The sequence below is a fragment of the Gymnoscopelus braueri genome, assembly GCF_963280865.1.
Source record: "Gymnoscopelus braueri genome assembly, chromosome: 18".
In the NCBI taxonomy this organism is placed as follows: Eukaryota; Metazoa; Chordata; class Actinopteri; order Myctophiformes; family Myctophidae; genus Gymnoscopelus; species Gymnoscopelus braueri.
The window spans coordinates 38789791-38808105 of NC_137618.1; the positions used below are offsets into that span (position 1 = coordinate 38789791).

General features: G+C 40.3%; 1 protein-coding gene across 1 annotated transcript in view; it reads right to left on the bottom strand.

The window, feature by feature from the left end:
- Positions 1-11954, bottom strand: part of trappc10 (trafficking protein particle complex subunit 10) — a 32789-nt gene extending 20835 nt beyond the window's left edge. The window contains exons 1-5 of the mRNA XM_080456872.1: positions 11760-11954; positions 7699-7780; positions 6207-6342; positions 1867-2066; positions 673-868 (exon numbers count right to left, since the gene is read on the bottom strand). Coding sequence (XP_080312998.1) covers positions 673-868; positions 1867-2066; positions 6207-6342; positions 7699-7780; positions 11760-11820 — 675 coding nt within the window. The 5' untranslated portion in view covers positions 11821-11954. The remainder of the gene's footprint in view (positions 1-672; positions 869-1866; positions 2067-6206; positions 6343-7698; positions 7781-11759) is intronic.
- Between the last annotated feature and the right edge of the window lie 6361 nt (positions 11955-18315).

Genomic DNA, 18315 nt, shown 5'->3' on the forward strand with positions numbered 1-18315 from the left:
TGTACAGGAACATAAGAGTAAAAATGATTAGGAGTGCACGATTAATCAGTCATCATATCGGTACAGGCAATATCGGCCTTAAAAATGGATTATCGGCAATGCAATATATTATTTTGTAATATTTATGTTTGAATGTGAAGCTGAAAAATCCTTTTGTGATGATGGGAGTTGCTGTATAAATGAGTGTATTCTGGGGAAACTTTCAAAGGGGTCAATAATTTGGAAAAATGTTAAATGAAAATACTATATTTACATTGTTTGATCTATGTGCATCGGTAGGCTTAATAAATCAGGTAATATAATGCACTGTTCTGCACTTAGAATCACAGTTACTGTATAACAGGTGTAAGGTATGTCGTGTTATGCCAGGTGAAACCATTTCAACACGGCTCTGCAGGTGCAATGATGAGACATTGATATGATGAGACATTTGCAACTGAGCAAATGACACATGTGACAATAATTTGGTTTTATGGTAAAGCCATAGCATCAGTATCAGCAATTATGCAGCAAAAATAGCATGTCTACAAGCTCACAAGCTCTCTTGTAGATCAGTTATTTTTGTTGTTTTGTTAAACTTTGTGGCAGTGGTTGGGATCTATTTGACAGGTCAATTCGACCTGAAAATCTTCCATACCACAAACCACACAAGGTCATTCCATTTCTGCATACCTGCACCATGAAGTACTCGCAGAAGCTCCAGCCAGGCTGGGTGCGTTTCTCTCGCAGGGTGCGCATGTCGTCCTCGAAGCGGCCCAGGTTCTTGGTGAAGGACATGAGCAGCAGGGTGCGCAGCTTGAGCAGGAAGGAGCTCCATGACTCCTGGGAGCGGGACGAGTCCTTCAGAGGGTCTGACAGCACCACACACCTGGCGGGGGGAGAGGGAAAGAATGACCTTTATTTACACAGGCAAGGTTGATGGAGCACACATACTGTAGCTCCATATTTAGCAACGCGTCCTCCTTCACAGGTGTTAATTACAGACAGGCCTCGATTTGTCCGAACATGAAGATCTCTCAGGCTGCCTGAAGACAGGAACTCAATTGAGGTGAGACATTCACTGTTAAGTTTTAGAGACTCATTGATTAAAACTATTGAAACCAGTTCTCTTCTATTGAATAGTTCTTAAAACTCAGTGTTATCTAAAGGCCTTTCTATCATTTAATTGGTCCTCAATAATGCTCATTATAAGATGTCGCCATTTCTGTCTACTCACTCCGTGTCTCAGAGGCCGGCTGTGAAACCTGCCTACCAGTGACCATTGGTAGGCATGTGTGGCAATCGTTTTATTTATTTGTATTTTTATTAATGCAAGAACAATGGCTTTAAACGGAAGCCAGAGTCTCTGCATGAACCACTTAAATCCTATACTTAGTTAGCCATATTCCCATGGGCTCTATTATAGAATAGCCTCCTCCTGTTTTCCCCTTACACTCAAAAATATCTTTTACAGAAAATAGCTGATCTAAAAGCTCACAGTGCACCGCAACACGTTGTGTGATCAGCTATTGTCGCCGAATGTTAGTCCCAGAATAGGGATACAAGGGTTTAATCATGGCCTGGAGACCAGAGCCTTCCAATGTAATGTCTGTGGACGGAGCGGGACAGAGCCTAACAACGTAAAATACAAGCCACTTCCTTTCTTACTGTGATATCGTTGAGCACAATCCAATCAGCAATGTCGTGCCTACATAACAGGTGACGTTGGGAAATCAGTCTCAACTCGAAGCTTCCCAGACTGACAAGCGAAGTGAAAAATAAAATTCAGCCAAACAGAGCGAATTAGTCTGGATTCCAGGCCAGTTTAGTCAAGTTTGTAAGAAGCACAGAGCACCTTTTCTGCGTCCGAACAGCGAATGTCCTCACCTGTCGTTCTGCTTGTTGCAGAAGTCGTTGCGGATCTTGTCCACGATGGAGGAGCGCGGCAGGATGTTGGTCTTGTTCTTCTTCTTGGCGTCGTTGGTCTCCACGACAACGATGACCCAGTCGGCTGAGCCGTGCAGCCGCAGGCTGCCCTGCCAACGCGTCATGTCCTCCTTTACTGAGCCCTTGTATGCCTCTGTGTCCTGCAGTACGTATGGGAGATCACATTATCATAACGTCGCTGTTGGGTGGAAACCGAAAAAAATAACCTGTGTTCCGATGGATCCAGTGTAGGTATTATTTAGTCACAAGCTCTTGCCGATACTTTTCATTGGTTAAAATATTGATACAAAACCCACAGACTTAACCACTTTCAGGGCGGCCTGCTCAGCCGTAGCTGAGTAGGTACTGAGTAGGAGAGATAGAGAAACATAAGGTCCCGGGTTCGTGTCCCCCTCACTGTATATGCAAATGTACTGGATATGTGAGAATAGACTTGTTTTGAATGTAGCAAAAACCAAAAGTATTGTATTCATTGCTAGAGTAGAAGAAGTAGACATGCCACTACAGAGGATAATCAGCCATCACTCAAAGACTCAGATATTGAACAGGTTCAAGAGGCAAATGTGCTTGGTGTCACACTCGACAGTCAACATGGGAGAAACGCATTGAAAATATAGTTTTAAAAAATGGGTAGAGGAATATCATGCATTTGTAGGTGTTCCTAGTTTTTTACCCCAGCCTCTAGAGTTCTAGTGACGCAGGCTGCGTCACTAGAACTATCTCACCTTGATTACTGCTCTGCAATATGGTCGGGTGCAGACAAAAAACATCTGTCAGAGCTTCAAATAGCTTAGAATAAAGCTGCAAGGCTTGCACTGCAATGTCCATTGGATGTGAGCGAGGCAGAGTACTGAGCGATTCCATGCCAGTCTCGACATGGCGAGTCATTGAATTGGCATTCAATTTAGTGTGTTTCTTTAGGAATATTTGTCATAGTTAAAAGGTAGGGTAAGTGATTTTCTTTGGTTAAAATAAGTGTTAAATATCTCTATATTCTGATAGTACTCATTGCTATAGAGTGTTTGTTCAGTAAAAGGAGTCACCTTGTCTCTCCAGCTCTTTATAAAACAGAAAATGCATTTTCGTTTCAGTTTCATTTCCAATTTTATACAATCAGGATAGAGAACTCAATCAGGATATAGATTAAACAAGTGAAATTGGAAGTGATGAAACTAAGAAATGAGCAGGCAAAATTGGAACTGGAACACTATAAAAATGAAGCTTAAAAATGGGTACTTTCTCCTGATTGGCTGAGATTTTGACACCTACCGGAAAATGTATTTTCTGTTTATTATATAAGAGCTGGAGAGACAGGGAGACTCCTGTTACTGAACAAACACTCTATGGCAATGATTACGATCAGAATATAGTGCTTTAACCTTTTAACAAAATACTTTTTGTTTTAACCAAAAAATATCACTTACCCTATCTTTAACAACCAGTTTGTCTGTACTCAGATACATTATGTCAGAGATCATCAGTCCTGCTACCAGGCAGGCTACTAGGGGACACATACAGTAGTTAAAGAAAAACCCAGAACAAATGCGGTATGCAGTTCTGTAATGTATAGGGCAATTACAATTCAGAAGTAGCAAAAAGAGCGTACAAGTTCACAACAAATCACAATGTGACGCGTTGAGTTTCTAGGTTGGCTATTTCCATTAGTTTTGTGTGGCACACTTGCCTTGACAGTAACTTACGAAAAAGTCAAAATCGGGAGATACACGGTTTCTGCCTGACAGCGATGATAAGTTAGGTTCAGTAAACCCACGTTAAAGCACCCTCAGCCTAAATGGAACTGAAATGAACACTGTATCCATATTCAATGCTGTGTCCTGCACTGCATTATGCATACTTTTTTTCACAGCGCTACATTAAAGCACTTTCCTAATAATGAGCTAATGCAACACAGAGTCCATGTTTGCTGAAATTATATAATATGGAACTGGTCTAAGCTTTAGCACAAACAACGTAACTGAACAATATATCTCTGTCCAGGAATGTGGGATGTTATATATTATAGTTCTGGTGGTGGGAGATGAAAGCACCTTTGTAATAATAATGTGCTAATTAAAAACTGGGCCCACTTGCAAATGTATGGTACTGTGGAGCAATAAGCAAAACAAACCAGCCTCTAGAATGTACTGTTACAGTTCACAAGTTGAAGTTGAGTTGACATTTGTGTAACAGGCTACATGGGTAGACATAATATTCTCTTTGCATAACCAACACTGAGCCTTAATGGTTCATTACGCTTGTGTTATTACAGCCATGCTCTATAATGAAAACTCTATAATGAATCGAGAGGGCACAACTTGGTTGTTTGTTTGGTATGGTCGTTCTAAGAGAAACAAAGTAATAAAGGAAACAAACTACACCCAACAAATTATAATATCTGTTAAGTAAAGTTGTACCAGGCAGACATAGAGATGTATATTTTAAGCAGCCATGGGATCAGTTTACAGCAGGATTCCAAACCCAGCTCTACTGTATGTCAATGCAATGAGATGTATCTATTTATTCCTAGTCTTGCGAGCCAGTCTCTTTTTTAACTTTCACTTCCCTTCGTTCAACAGATATATTCCCGATAGTAGCCGAAAATAGCCTTCACACACCAGTGATAGCCAACATCTAGTAGCCTTATCACATCACACAGCCGCTCCTGTTACTTTTACTGTCACACACACATCTATAGGCTACAACTGATAGTCAATGTGTGTGGCTATTCATATATCACAATCTTGAACTGAAGGTTCAGGGCTCAAATTTAATGAATGCATGCCGTGGATTCTACAGATCACTGAGAGTCTTTCGATGGGTTTTGACATCAACACCCCGCTAATGAGCTATTAATCATTCTCCTCAGGAAAACAAACCTCCCTCGGTTAACGAGCAGCAAGTACTGGCCTGGGTGGACAATAAATCTAGTTCATCAGTAGGATCTATACTTTCCAACAGTGTAAAGATGACAGAATAATCTCCTGCTCCTCTGTTGCTTCCACCTTAATGTGTATTAAAAATGAGTTTGATTCCAGTAATTAAAAGACTTAATATCGAGGTACAGTGTCACTTTGTATAATTTTTAAGTTTACTGAAAAGATTACACTATTTAGGCATGGTATTGGCATATCAAATATAGTTTAAAATTTTGATTTGATTGCCCAGCAGCAATACAGGCAGGGCTAGCTCACAAGAGCTGTGCCCGCTTTGAAATGTCACTGTTGTTGGTCACGAGACGCTGACTCCAACTTCCTTAAACTAACTACTATCTTGAAGCTTCCCATGCCAAAGTATCTCCATCAGCACTTTTGAGTCCTCATGTTCCAACCCAGCTGGCCTCTTTTACTGCCCTCAGTAGAGTAGTTAAAGTCCATCTGTGTAACATACATTTTAGTAGTCTTTTTGGCTATTTTCGGCATATGTTCCTTCCAGAATAGAGATGCTAGGTGGTTAATGGGTCAGTTAACACTGGTTATAGGTTAACTTATAGGCTAACTCTTACTTACAGCGTGCCTCTGGTCAGTGCTGTTTAGTAAATGTACCTGCTTTGTCTCAAATAAGCATTATTTTGATGGAGAACATTTTCACAAAGCCACAATACCCTAAATCTATGCACAGAGGAAATGTGAAATAAAGCATGCATTTTTCTGTCAAAGCATAAGAGGACACGATATGAACTACACCGCTGACATTGTGATGCATCATGTATGATAAATACAACACCACTGTGAATCCTACAATTTACCATAAGTACATGGTTAGCTGTTGCAACGGTAAGTGCCGCATGTTGGTTTTAGAGGTGCAGTATTTAAATCTGAAAAATGATCTCATTGTGTACTTTCAATTCAAGGTCACTGTTCTTATGTTTTCATGAACATGAGCTTAAGTCGACATTGAATCCATTCCACACCTTCAACAGATTACATGTGCACGTACAGAATTTGTCATAGACAATAAGAATGATGTAAAAGGCAACACTTACGTTAGAAATATGAAATTGACTGTCATAAAACATTATTACCACTTAACAACACCCTACATGACTTTACTAGTAACATGAGCCTCACCCAGCTTACTCATGATAGGACCTTCTTTGTCCTGACAGCTTTGTATATACGGTACAATAATGCCTCTAGTGCACAATGCAACAAGCACAACACAATTCATCTGAGCATCCACTGACTTATTGATTGGAGATGTTTGGCAAGGTGTATACGTGGGTGTGTGTGCGTGCGTGTGCGCGCGTGTGTGTATGTGTGTATGTGTCTGTGTGTACTCACACAGCAGTCCGTCCAGTAGATGTGGAGGAAGGGGAAGGTGAGCAGAGCTTTGTTGCCCTCTTTGGGGAGGAGCTCCTCTTTAAATTGCACAAAATTAGCCTCAAGGTGGATCATTTTCGGTGCACGACCATAAGTCCTGTGGATTGAAGAAAGGCACAGTCTCCTTGACTTGAAACGGGTAAAATCCTGAGTATTCATTTAACTCAGAGTGTACAATTGTAACCAAAATGGACCCGTATGGGGTCCATTTGGTTGCATTCGTACACTCTGAGTGACCGTTTACAAATGGATAAATTGACAGCGTACACACAGTGTACACACACAAGAGGGCCTGTTCACACAGAGGTTTTGTACCACGTATGTGTGGTACAAAAATATCTTTGGACATTTTTTTATAAATCAACCAAATTAGAACAACTAATAGGCGTAGTGTGGGAAATATTGATTGTTAACTTTAAGTGCTTGATAAACTTTGTTGCATGCGGTGACTGAAAATAGCCCATCTACAAGCACACAACGCTGTGACGCATTGTGAGCTTGTAGATGGGCTATTTTCGGTGCACAACCAAGTTAAATCCAGGTTTAAGATCAGTGATGTTAAATATTAACCAAAAAAAAAGGTATTACATAGAAATAACTGTTATGCCCTGTGTTATTGGGTGGGGTGGTCCTTGAGGATAGTTCAAAAATATGCTAGTGGTCCAGCCGCAAAAAAAAAGGTTGAGAACCACTTATCAACCTCACCTTTTTTATACATGCTCTCCAAGTTGAAATGTTGAAAATATTGTAACTTTTGCGTAAGGTGCTCGGGACGATATGTGGATCCATTCTGCCCAAACCACTTGGAGTGGTTTCAATCACTTAAACGCCATTTTATTCTTGAACAGATTTTCAAAAATAGCTAAAAATACTCAACCTCCAATTTCACAACGCATCACATCAATACATGCTTGTGGATCTGCTACTTTTGAAATAGTTTCAAATTAAGCCTCTTCCCTTCTTCGGCCCTTTTTCATTCGCCGTTACCCTTGTTGACGATATGGCACGACGAAGGCCGGTCCGACCGTCATGCGAAATCCGGCACATGTTTCACGAAGCCCTGCCTATGACTCAAGGAGTCTGATAGACCTAACAGAGAAGCCTAGAACATCAGCCTCAGATCTGTTTGTTTAATCCTGTGCCTCTTCGGGATACGTAAGCCCCTCCCAATTGCCGTTTGGTACGTTCAATCAAGAGGTTATCTGAAGCTCAAACCCCAAATATGGGACCATTTGCTCTATCGCTCTCAAAGTTATGCTCCGGACAAAAATGTATGGATACTTTTTTTTGCGACAGACATCTCTATTTGGTGGCTTATAGTATGACGAGGATGATTGGGCAATTGGCAAACTAAACTATCCTACACTGCAAACCATTATGGGTCCATTTTTACACTCTTAAATTAACAGTCATGATTTTGTATACATCCCAAAACACATTGATCCAAGCTCACCTCCTCCATTCCATTGGCTCTCTGGGAAGCTGCTGAGCCAGTGGGGTGTAGAGAGATGTGAACAAGCCCTGATCTCCTGCACCTGTGTGGAATGAGGAGGGGGAAAGGTGGTCATGATCTACTGATATCCAATACACACAACTTTCAACACTGGCATGACATAGCCTACTGCAGTGGTTAACAAACCGTGTGCTGAGGCACACTGGTGTGCCGTGAGACAAGGCCAGGTGTGCCTTGGGATTTTGTAACAAGTAACCACACTTTATTACTGAAATATATACAGTAGTATATACACAAGAAAAGCTATGATTTATTTTTTAGTTTTTAGTTTGCCCCCACTCATTTCTTCCCAATACAGATGCAAACGATATACCCAGAAAAATATATATATATAAAATGTTTTGGCATTTGCCATTAGTAAATACAAATAAATATTTACAGAGTAATAAGAGAGATAACACAGAGGCAGCATGGATTATTAAAACTGTGTGCCTTGAGATTATGACTTTCCCTTTGGTGTGCCTTTGAAAACCACTTGCCTACCACCCTGCAATGTGCAGGAAGGAACATGCACAACCTTCTTTAAACCACTGCTCCACTTTTGTAAAAGGAACTGTGTTTTCTTGTCATCATATTTAAAACTAGAGAGGTTCTCGCACTCAACAGAGTGCATACTGTACCTCTGCCAGGCCGGCAGAGGTACATGGAGATAGATCTATCTCCATATTTGGGCAAGGTTTCAGCCCTATCCGACTGCTTACATTATAGAATTAATTTACATTATTTCAAAGAAATATTATACATGTGTGAAAAGAACATGTGTGGACTCGGGTATATCCTTGGCCTACTGGCAGTGTACAAGAGAAATGTGGCACTGAACAGTCCAACAGTTTGTGGCACCGGAGAGACAAACCATACAGACAAACAGACAGACAGACAGGCAGGGGCGAAAACATAATCTACCCGTTAGCCTTCGGCCTGGCAGAGATACTAATAGTGGTTGGATTCATTTATTAGGTTGCATATATAAAACCAGCTTCGAGACTCGGATTACACAGGGCACAACTTGGGAGACGTGAGCATGCAACTGATTTTTACTGCGTGGCTCTAGAGACGAGACGTCTAGAAATGGGTCTGTTTGTCAGGAGTCTTGTGCATGCTGCTCCACACATTTTCTTTACACGTTTCATATTTCTTGAATTTAACTTTAATTTCATAATGGAAGTGAAACGAGTGGGATTGGGCTGAAACCATTCCTGAATATCGTCTGTCGGGTGGAAACCTCATACTGTACGTCCAAAACTGTTACTTTTCAGGATTCAAATAAAGAAATAGCAAAAGTAGCAGATCGGCAAGCTCAAAATGCGCCATTTCGAGCTTGCAGATCTGCTACTTTGGATACTTTTGTGTGACGCTGTGGTATGATCAAGTAGGGCATTAATTTACAAAAAAAACACAAAAGGCTTGAATACGGAGGTTTCTGCCCGACAGCAACGATATGAAGTCATAAGTCATTATGTATAGATGACTGATGTCATAGACTGGACACGTTAAGTCTGAGCTCCACATGAAGCCGTGACGCTTTTGGACCTTGGCGTCATTTGGACCAAGCCGTGTCGTCTTGTCTCCTTCTAACTTTTTCTGCCTGATGGACAGGCAGCAGAACTACTGCCTGAGTCCACACTCAGCTGTCTACTTTTTGTCTCATCAGTTATCACAACCATTGCTGACTGACAGACTGGAATCAATTCCTTCACCTTAGACCTTTCCCAGACTCAAGTTCAAGTCCACTTCTAACACACACACACACACACACACACACACACACACACACACACACACACACACACACACACACACACACACACACACACACACACACACACACACACACACACACACACACACACACACACACACACACACACCAAAGTTGAGGGTAATGACAGTAAGGATTAAAAGGATTAGAAAAAGGCACGCTGGCTGAGACCAGGTAAACTGTGAAAGGAGAACCACACAGGCATTGATAAATGTGTCACCATAATATTATAGGCCATGTTCTATCCTACAGAATCACTGGTAGACTAATGAGCAAGGTTACCTGGGACTGTGCATTTGGCTCACTGTCAAATGGCATTAGGCCTCTAACAGGTCTCCATTCAAAATGTCACTTCAAAAATGTATAGTACTGCAACCCCCAAGTCCCACATCTGATAGCTTAACACCACAAAACTCAGACTTTGGCCGGAAACTATTCAGCATACACGAGCATGTTATTGCGGTAGAGTACGATATACAGTAGCTGCAAGGCAATGAATAGACCCATTTGGCAATCATGTTGGGTATTACATTACATGATTCACAATCATATTTGACAACCCAGAGACTTCATCAACTCCCTTAAAAGTGTTCAATCCTAAAAATGGAGCAGCCCTAGTACAGCGTCCAGTGTGAATTCGCAGCTGCATGGCCGCACAAGCCGGGGTCAACTCCTAAAATAACCCATCTTATAATAATCAGCTTGCATGAGAGAGGCCACACACGCAGTAAAATCTTCAGAGTTATGATGTATCCATTTGTAGAGTGTTGGCAGGCTCCAAAATGTAAGTAACCAAATAATATATCCATTCGGAACTCTCGAGACAGAGTGTGTACAAATGTAACCAAACGGGTTGATCCGTCTGGTTACAGTTGGACACACTCAGAGAGTGCCTAGTGGATACATACATTATAATTTCACAGTGACAGACAGTGTTGGAAGAAGTACTCAGATATTTTACTTAAGTAAAAGTAGCAATACCACAACATAAAAATACACTGTTACCAGTAAAAGGCCTGTGTTCCAAATATGACTTGAGTAAAAGTAGTAAGTATTGGCATTAAAGTACCAAAAGTAAAAGTACATGATGTTTGAAAAAAGCAGATCTACAAGCTGTTGTGAGCTTGTAGATCAGCTATTTTCAAATAGCATAGCTATAAAATAGGGCTAAAGTGGTTGAATGCATGTTATAATATAATCATTAATATCTGCAAAGTAACTATAGTAATTAAAGTTTTCAAATAATTGTAGTGGAGTAAAACGTACAATATTTGCTGCTAAGATGAAGTGGAGTAGAAGTAAGAGTATAGAAAATTGGAAATACTCCAGTACAGTAAAAGTACCTCAAAATTGTACTTAAGTACAGTACTTGAGTAAATGTACTTAAGTTATTTACACCACTGGAGAGAGGCCACACAGTAAAATCGTCAGTGTATCCATGATGTATCCATTTGTAGTGTAGGCAGTAGGCACTACAGGCTACAACTGTAAACCAAATAATGTTTCCACTTGGAACTCTCAGAGTGTGCCCAAATGTAACCAAACAGATCAACGACTGTTGATCCGTTTGGATACATTTGTACACACTCTTAAGAGTTCCAAGTGGATACATTATAATGTCACAGACGGTGACAGATCATCAGAAGAATGGCGGACTGTCAGATTAGCCTCTCCGCCGTCGGTCTGCACGGCACGGTGTCTATATCCAGCAAGGTTGTGTCCTGCTTGGTGACAGTGTGACAGACAGCAGGTAACGTTATAGCTGCTCCAACTGCTGCAACCAGCCGTGGTGTGACGTACAAGGAACAGACGAGCAAGGCCTCTATATTAGCCGACGGGAAAGCCCCTTTCTTTGGCGTTTAGACCAGGTGGGCGTGGTTGAGAGGCATAGTTTGAGGTTAGGATTATAGGTTTAAGCACATAACCACGCCCACCTGGGCGAAACACCAAAGAAAGAGGGAGTCCCCCGTATTAGCCGACCTAGCACGTTAGCCTAGTCCAACCACCACAGTGACTTGTTAACATCCATACAATGATGGTGACGGTAAGCCGGGAGGATGCACCGATCGGCGTCAAAACAAGCCGACATTTAAGCTACAGACGCCGAACCAGTATCGCCGGGTCGCAGACCCCAGCCCCGGAGCTCCAAGTGTCACATTAGCCAGAGGAGCTAGAAGCTTTAGCTATAGCTGCTTGTCAAAAGGCTGTAAAAGAATAAGACAGTGCAACAGAAACCACTCACATGTCACGATCGGCTTGTTTTCCATGGTATAGATGATGGGCTTTTCCTCCTGAGGCTCCATGTGTGTCAGCGGTAGCCCCCCATGAACGTGTCATCCACAGAATCGGCGTTGTTTATTAGTAAGAAAGAAGTGCTTATGTGTGCAGCTTGTGATGAATCGATGGATGGATGGATGGGGCCTCCTCCTGTCTGTCTGTCTGTCTGTGTCCGCTCCTCCGCTTCCTGGAACACCTCCTTCACAGCGAGCACGTGACGTCAACCCTGCGTCATTAAAGGGACCCGGGCTGCTTTTCCATGTAGACCCATTAGACCACCAGGGGTCTTCAACAGGGGGTCCTCAGAGAATTACTATAGGGAGGCCGCCAACATCTTTGTGTGATAGGAACTTGCCAAGTACACGTTTTGTATTATTGAGGGTTAAAGTGATTAACTAAAATACATATTAACATGAATCTAACGACGCTACACAAGTCTATGAAGTTATCTACGAAAAAGTTTTATCTGCAACACAATTTTATAAAAGATGTAGTAGGGGACGGGGTCCCTGCTTCATCTCTCTCTCAGCTTAAGGGGTCCTTGGCCTGAAAAACATTGAAGACCCCTGCCATAGACTGTAAAAGGTGTAGACCAGACTCAGATAGGTAGGGTCTCTTAAACTTCATGTCAATTAAGGACCCCCAAATTAATATTTGGCCACACGGACCCCCATCTGAAAATGTTCTGTGCAAGGGACCCCCATAAAAGATATATATTATAAATATATATATTTTTTAATCACTTTTTTCACCCAAGATCTTTGGAAAATAGCAGATCTACAAGCTCGCAATGCATTGTGAGCTGGTAGATTGGCTAATTTCAAATAACTGTTTAAACTGACTTTGATGCTACAGTACATTAACACATTTTGCAGGAGACCCCCTGGAACCCCCTCAATGACCCCTGTGGTCCCCGGACCCCACTTTGAAAACCACTGATATAGACAGACTCAATGGGATTGATAGTTCATTTTTGCCAGGTTGCATAATTATGTGTATATAGAGAATCAACAGATTCGGACTGTGTACGTCCATGCATTCGTGTGTGGCGGGCTCTAGACTGCATGGCACTAGTTGTAATTTGTTATGGATAAACCAGGCTTTCAACAGCAGAAAGCCAGGGTGACTCCTGGTAAGTTTTTATAAGCTAGCCAGCCTATCATTTCATAATCAGTTTAACCATCACCTTGTGGGTTGACTTTTGTTTTGTTAATTAGACATTTCACTGGCTTACATGGAACATCCAGGATAACACAAAAACGTTTCAAGACTAATTTCCATTGTGGTCCTTGTAGTAACTGAGAAACATCTTTATCATTCTGCACAGTGTCAGCAATTAAAGCCTGCAACATGACGTCCTCAGTTTTGTTACCAATGTCCTTGTAGTGGCACAGACAGTAGCGACAGATCTGCCCTTGACTAAAGCCAGTACTGAAGCCGGGCCAAAGAATGGGCTGATAAATGATCAGCACAAATGGAAATCACAGAGCCTTTGAGAACATGGGACTGGTCTTAAATAACAACCGATATGCCATGGCACTGAAGTTCACGAAAAAGAGGAGGCAAAATTGTCTCATAACCATACTTCTGAAGGAATCGATTTCTGACAAGTATAGCAACATGTATATTTTGAAGACTGGAACGATACTACTACAAAATAGAAACTTTGTGAATAGGCTTTTTGGATCGCAAACAATTTCAAATTCATCTGTGTATAATTGGAGCCTCAATTGTTTCTCTGAGCCATCAAAAAAGGCATGTTCTTGGAAAATTAGTCCATCTGTGAAGTCTTTAAGTGTGTGTCCGTCAAAAACTATTTCCTCCATAACATAATGAAAAACATAATTTCTTTTCAAAACCTCCAAAATGGGAATGTACTGGAAAGTCTCTTTTCTTCCTGTGGAGTTATATCCGACTAAATATTCAACTGGTTCAATTAACCCAAACTCTGACAATCTAAATATTTGTTTTTTTCAAGACAGAACTTTAGGAGGTCTCTAGACTGTTCATTAAAAAGTTACATAAGAATGTTTACTTCGTTTTACTTCAATAACAATTTGTACGTAACAGTATGCTGAACAGTTCTGGGGAGTATGTGCTTTTCTTGAAGTTTTAAACAAAACAATGCAAAATGTCTCTCAATTAGCGATTTGAAATCAGATATTTGGTTCTTCCAAATCAAAAGCCTCCTCCAAATCGATAGTTTCAGTCCCTGGATTGACTTGATTGTTCCCAGAGTCCTCTGTCTCTCTCAAGGTTTAATGGGTACAGAAAACATGGACACTTTTGGCAGCCATTGTGTCCAATACAACAACAAAATCAGGCTCATGTTCATGGAAACACTGCAGGTGTCTGAGGTATTTGTTGTAAGAGGCTGTTCTTACATGGTAGTTAGGGCACTGATGCATCTGTCACAGAACACTTGAAGCTCACCCATAAAAGTTCAAGTTGTTTAGTCTGTCATAAACCTATGGAGAGAAAAATAGAAAACTAAGATGAACGTTAGTTACTAGTAATGTTTGTTAGGCTAGAACCATAATATCAGCCTAAGGACAGGATTACTAGTATGCCAATTTATATTAAAATTAAATAATAAAATCATCAGTAGCTAAAGAAATTACTATTCTGGTAATCTCCATCAGCATTTCAAAAAGGCATAACTATGTTAGGAGGGAAGCATCACAATGTATGAAATCCACTAAAATATAGCTTATTCTTATGAGAAACCAATGAAAGTAGTAGAACTAAACCTAATATGTGAGCATTTATAGGTAAGTAGGCTATGAATAGATGGGTTTCCCGTTTGTAAACATAAGAGGATGATGCGCGCGCAGTGGAGGGAAGAGCCTGTAGAGGGCGCTATTACCCGCAGCATCTCTGGCCACTGTACATTGATAAAATAAATGGTCTTCACCGGGTTTAATGAAAGTAGATTAAATGATGCAGTTTGTAATATCTTCTTTACTCAATAAAAATGATTTGTCGGAAGTTGGATCTGTCTGTATATAATAGCAGCATTATGCCTATTATGCCTATAATAGCAGCATTATGCCTATCTAAATCCCGAAAATAACAATAGAGTGAATGGCACTTCCGGGTCGTTCTACCTCCCGCATGCGCAGAATGCACACTCTGCTCTGTGATGACGTCGCGCGGAAACCCATCTATATAGGAGTTTTCCTAACTCAAAATCTAGCCATGGTACCGCAGCTTAAACACAATTGATAAAATAAACACTAGCCTAAAGAATCTTCAATGTGATTCATTAACACTTTCATACCAGTTATACATAAATAATGTAAATGGATAAATAGAGCCACTAACTTAACATTACTTAGGCTACAGTAATGTTTGCTATTCAACATAACATCTTGTCTCAAGCCCTACACTTCAGTGGTTCTCAAACATTTTAATGTTTGCCCCAATTTTGTGTCAGGGATTCCTTCCCATAGGGCATTTGTGGTGTTAATTCAAAATTAATCAAGACATATTTCACAAAGTTTCAGGGAAAATAACTAAAAAATATGTTTAAAAATACCTAACATCCATAACAGCCATTCTAATCTAAGCCACCACGACAAAACACGATACAAAATAGCAAATCACCAAAATAAAGTTTCTCCTGTAACGTCAAAAGCCACATTCTTTGCCATTAAGCACTCACCTCAAACAATGCCCTCTTCTTTAAGCTGGTTTCTTCTATTTTTCTTGATGACTCAACGCTGACGCAGTTATATTAAATATTATATTATTTTATTTTCAGGAGGATTGTACCGTTCCGCTCGAGCCGAACTTTCAAAGCTCGCGCTATCTCGTGAAGTGCAGCCCCACACAGTGTACCTGCTGTGTCGTGTCGCTTGTCAAAAGGACAGATCTACAAGCTCACAACGCGTTGCGATGCGACGCGTTGTGAGCTTGTAGATCTGTTCTTGTTTTGTAACATGACACCCTGCATGGTGAGTTTTGACTTGGAGAGAACCAGCACTGTGCGTTTACGTCACTTGGCAGCCATTTGTAGTTTTCTTCAGTTCCCCTGGAGATTCCAGTACAGTATACAGTATATCCTAGGCTATAAGCTACTTATTGTCATTGATAAAATGGCTCATGTGTTTGACTGACATGTGTGCATGCCTGTTTTGTTTGAATTAGATATTTGGGCAGGCCACATATATAGTAGATGTATGAGATATAGTGTGATTTTGAGAATGTTGTCAACTACTAACCCCACAAAATGTAATATAGTATAGTATAGTAAAGTATAGTAGTCTATAGTATAATATGACATAACATGACATTTGACATGACATGACAACCACTGAAGAACCACTGTAGCCTACTGTATAGCACCACAACAATTCCAAAGAACCACTGAAGAACCGCTGAAGCACCCATTTTTTTGTGTGATACTAGTTGTGTTGACTTTTTTTCTTTGCTCTTCCTCATGGACCTACTTGCGGATTATACCAGTGTCAATCTACTTTATGTGGATTATGCGGTCGACACGCACTGACATCTTGCACCTTAATCCCATGTACAACGCACTGACTTTTGTCTTTTTCTTGTGTTTTTCTTGCACCTTAACTAACGTCCATATCGTGCACAGTATACATCTGCTGCTATGCTCACGCATCTTTATCTTATCTCAGGTACCATGTGTAAATATATGTAGATAGGCCTACCTTGTTTTTTTTGTTCTCTTATTTGATTTCCTTTCCCCCTTGCCCCCCACCCCCTTCTTCTTCTTCCCTTTCTTTTTTTCTATAACGATACGATGGGAACTATGCACGAAAATTAATTTCACCCACTTTTTTACTTCTGTAACCCTGTGATGTGACAATAAAGCTGATTCTGACACCTCCAACCACTCTAGTTATATTGTATTACATACTCTACCACACTGTCTGGTGGTGGGGTACTGGAATTTCACAATTGAGCTCATACTTTCATTTTCCTGGCTTGTTTGTTCATAAGCTTGATACTCAGGGTGTAGTTATTTCGCAGTCTACTGCCATTGGTACCGTCTATGACTATGAAGCCACTTGCCACTCGGTAGCATCTGGCACAGTCCAACGCCCTCGATGGATCAAATAAATTGAGGTCAGGGTACTCCATGAAGTGGTCCTACTGTATAACCACTATAATGTCTGAGGAAGGACTTCATAAGTAAATGTTCTGAACTTCATTATTTATTTGTTTTTGTTTTGATGTTTGCAGCCTATTAATCTCCTTGTTGAGTTTTGGTATTTGAGGCCTCTTCGTTTTGGTTTTTTTGTTTTTATTCTAAATAAATATACAAAAGTCTTTGCATTGTTGTTGGATAACACCTTTTCAGAATGTATCTTGCATTTATTACTCACATTAAACTATTGACTAGTTCCATTTTAGGATTTATTTTATTTTCAATGAAAGTATTATTATTGACCTATTCAATTATCTATTATTATGAGAGATTTAAAAGTATTCTAATACTGGACACGATCTGTCTGAGTCACAGAGCAACATTTTACTCACAGTTTATATACCCCCAAAAACACACAATCCCAGAATGAGACAGACAAGTAATAACAAGGAAAGTTACCAGCCAAATCCCTTTGACCTAAGTGTCATCTATAATGATGGGGTTTGAGAGAAAACAGATCAGTCCAGGTCAGGTCAAGGCAAGCAGCAAATACCTGCGCTTAAGACGAGATAAGTGGTGGAAAAAGTATTCAGATATTTTACTTAAGTAAAAGTAACAATTCCACAATATAAAAATACTCTGTTACAAGTACAATTTTACTTGAGTAAAAGTACAAAAGTATTGGCATCAAAATATACTTAAAGAACCAAAAGTTTAAAAAAAATGTTTTGAATATAGCAGATCTACAAGCTCACAACGCGTCACAATACTTGAGTACATGTACATGTAGTATCACATTTTACAAAAAAAATCAGCAGCACCATTCAAATATACAAATTGGTGCGCAGCTTGAAATGCATTGTATACAGTACAGTATGTGCCAAGTGCCTACATTGTACACTGTTAGCTTTCTATGCACTGTAAAAATGAAGACTCAGTGGACCTGCATGTTACTGTTGCATTAATCCTATTGTGATAATGTGTGTGTGAGAAATGTAAAACATCAATATATTAAAATTCGCTTCACTCGTCAATACAGAGAACTCTACTGTACTATACTTTCCTAAATTATTTCAAGTTAAAAAGAAAATTACAGCTAGTCAAGCGTTCAACAACTCATCATGCTTTTATGGTGTGTATAAGGGCAGAGAGACGCTATAAAAATGAATAGCCTATTGGAGTATACTTCTGTCTAAAGCTGAGAAATAATAAGTAGTCTAAGTCTTAGACTACTAAGAGATGTGCCATTTTGTTTTTAGAAAGCTTGAGATGTAGATGTTCTTCTACTTGGTCCTTCACTGAAAGCATGTTCAATTTTGGAAACAAAAGAGCTCCTCTTAATGTCTTGGCCCATGAATGCATAGAGAAACGGGTTCATGCAACTGTTTGCACTTGCGAGAGT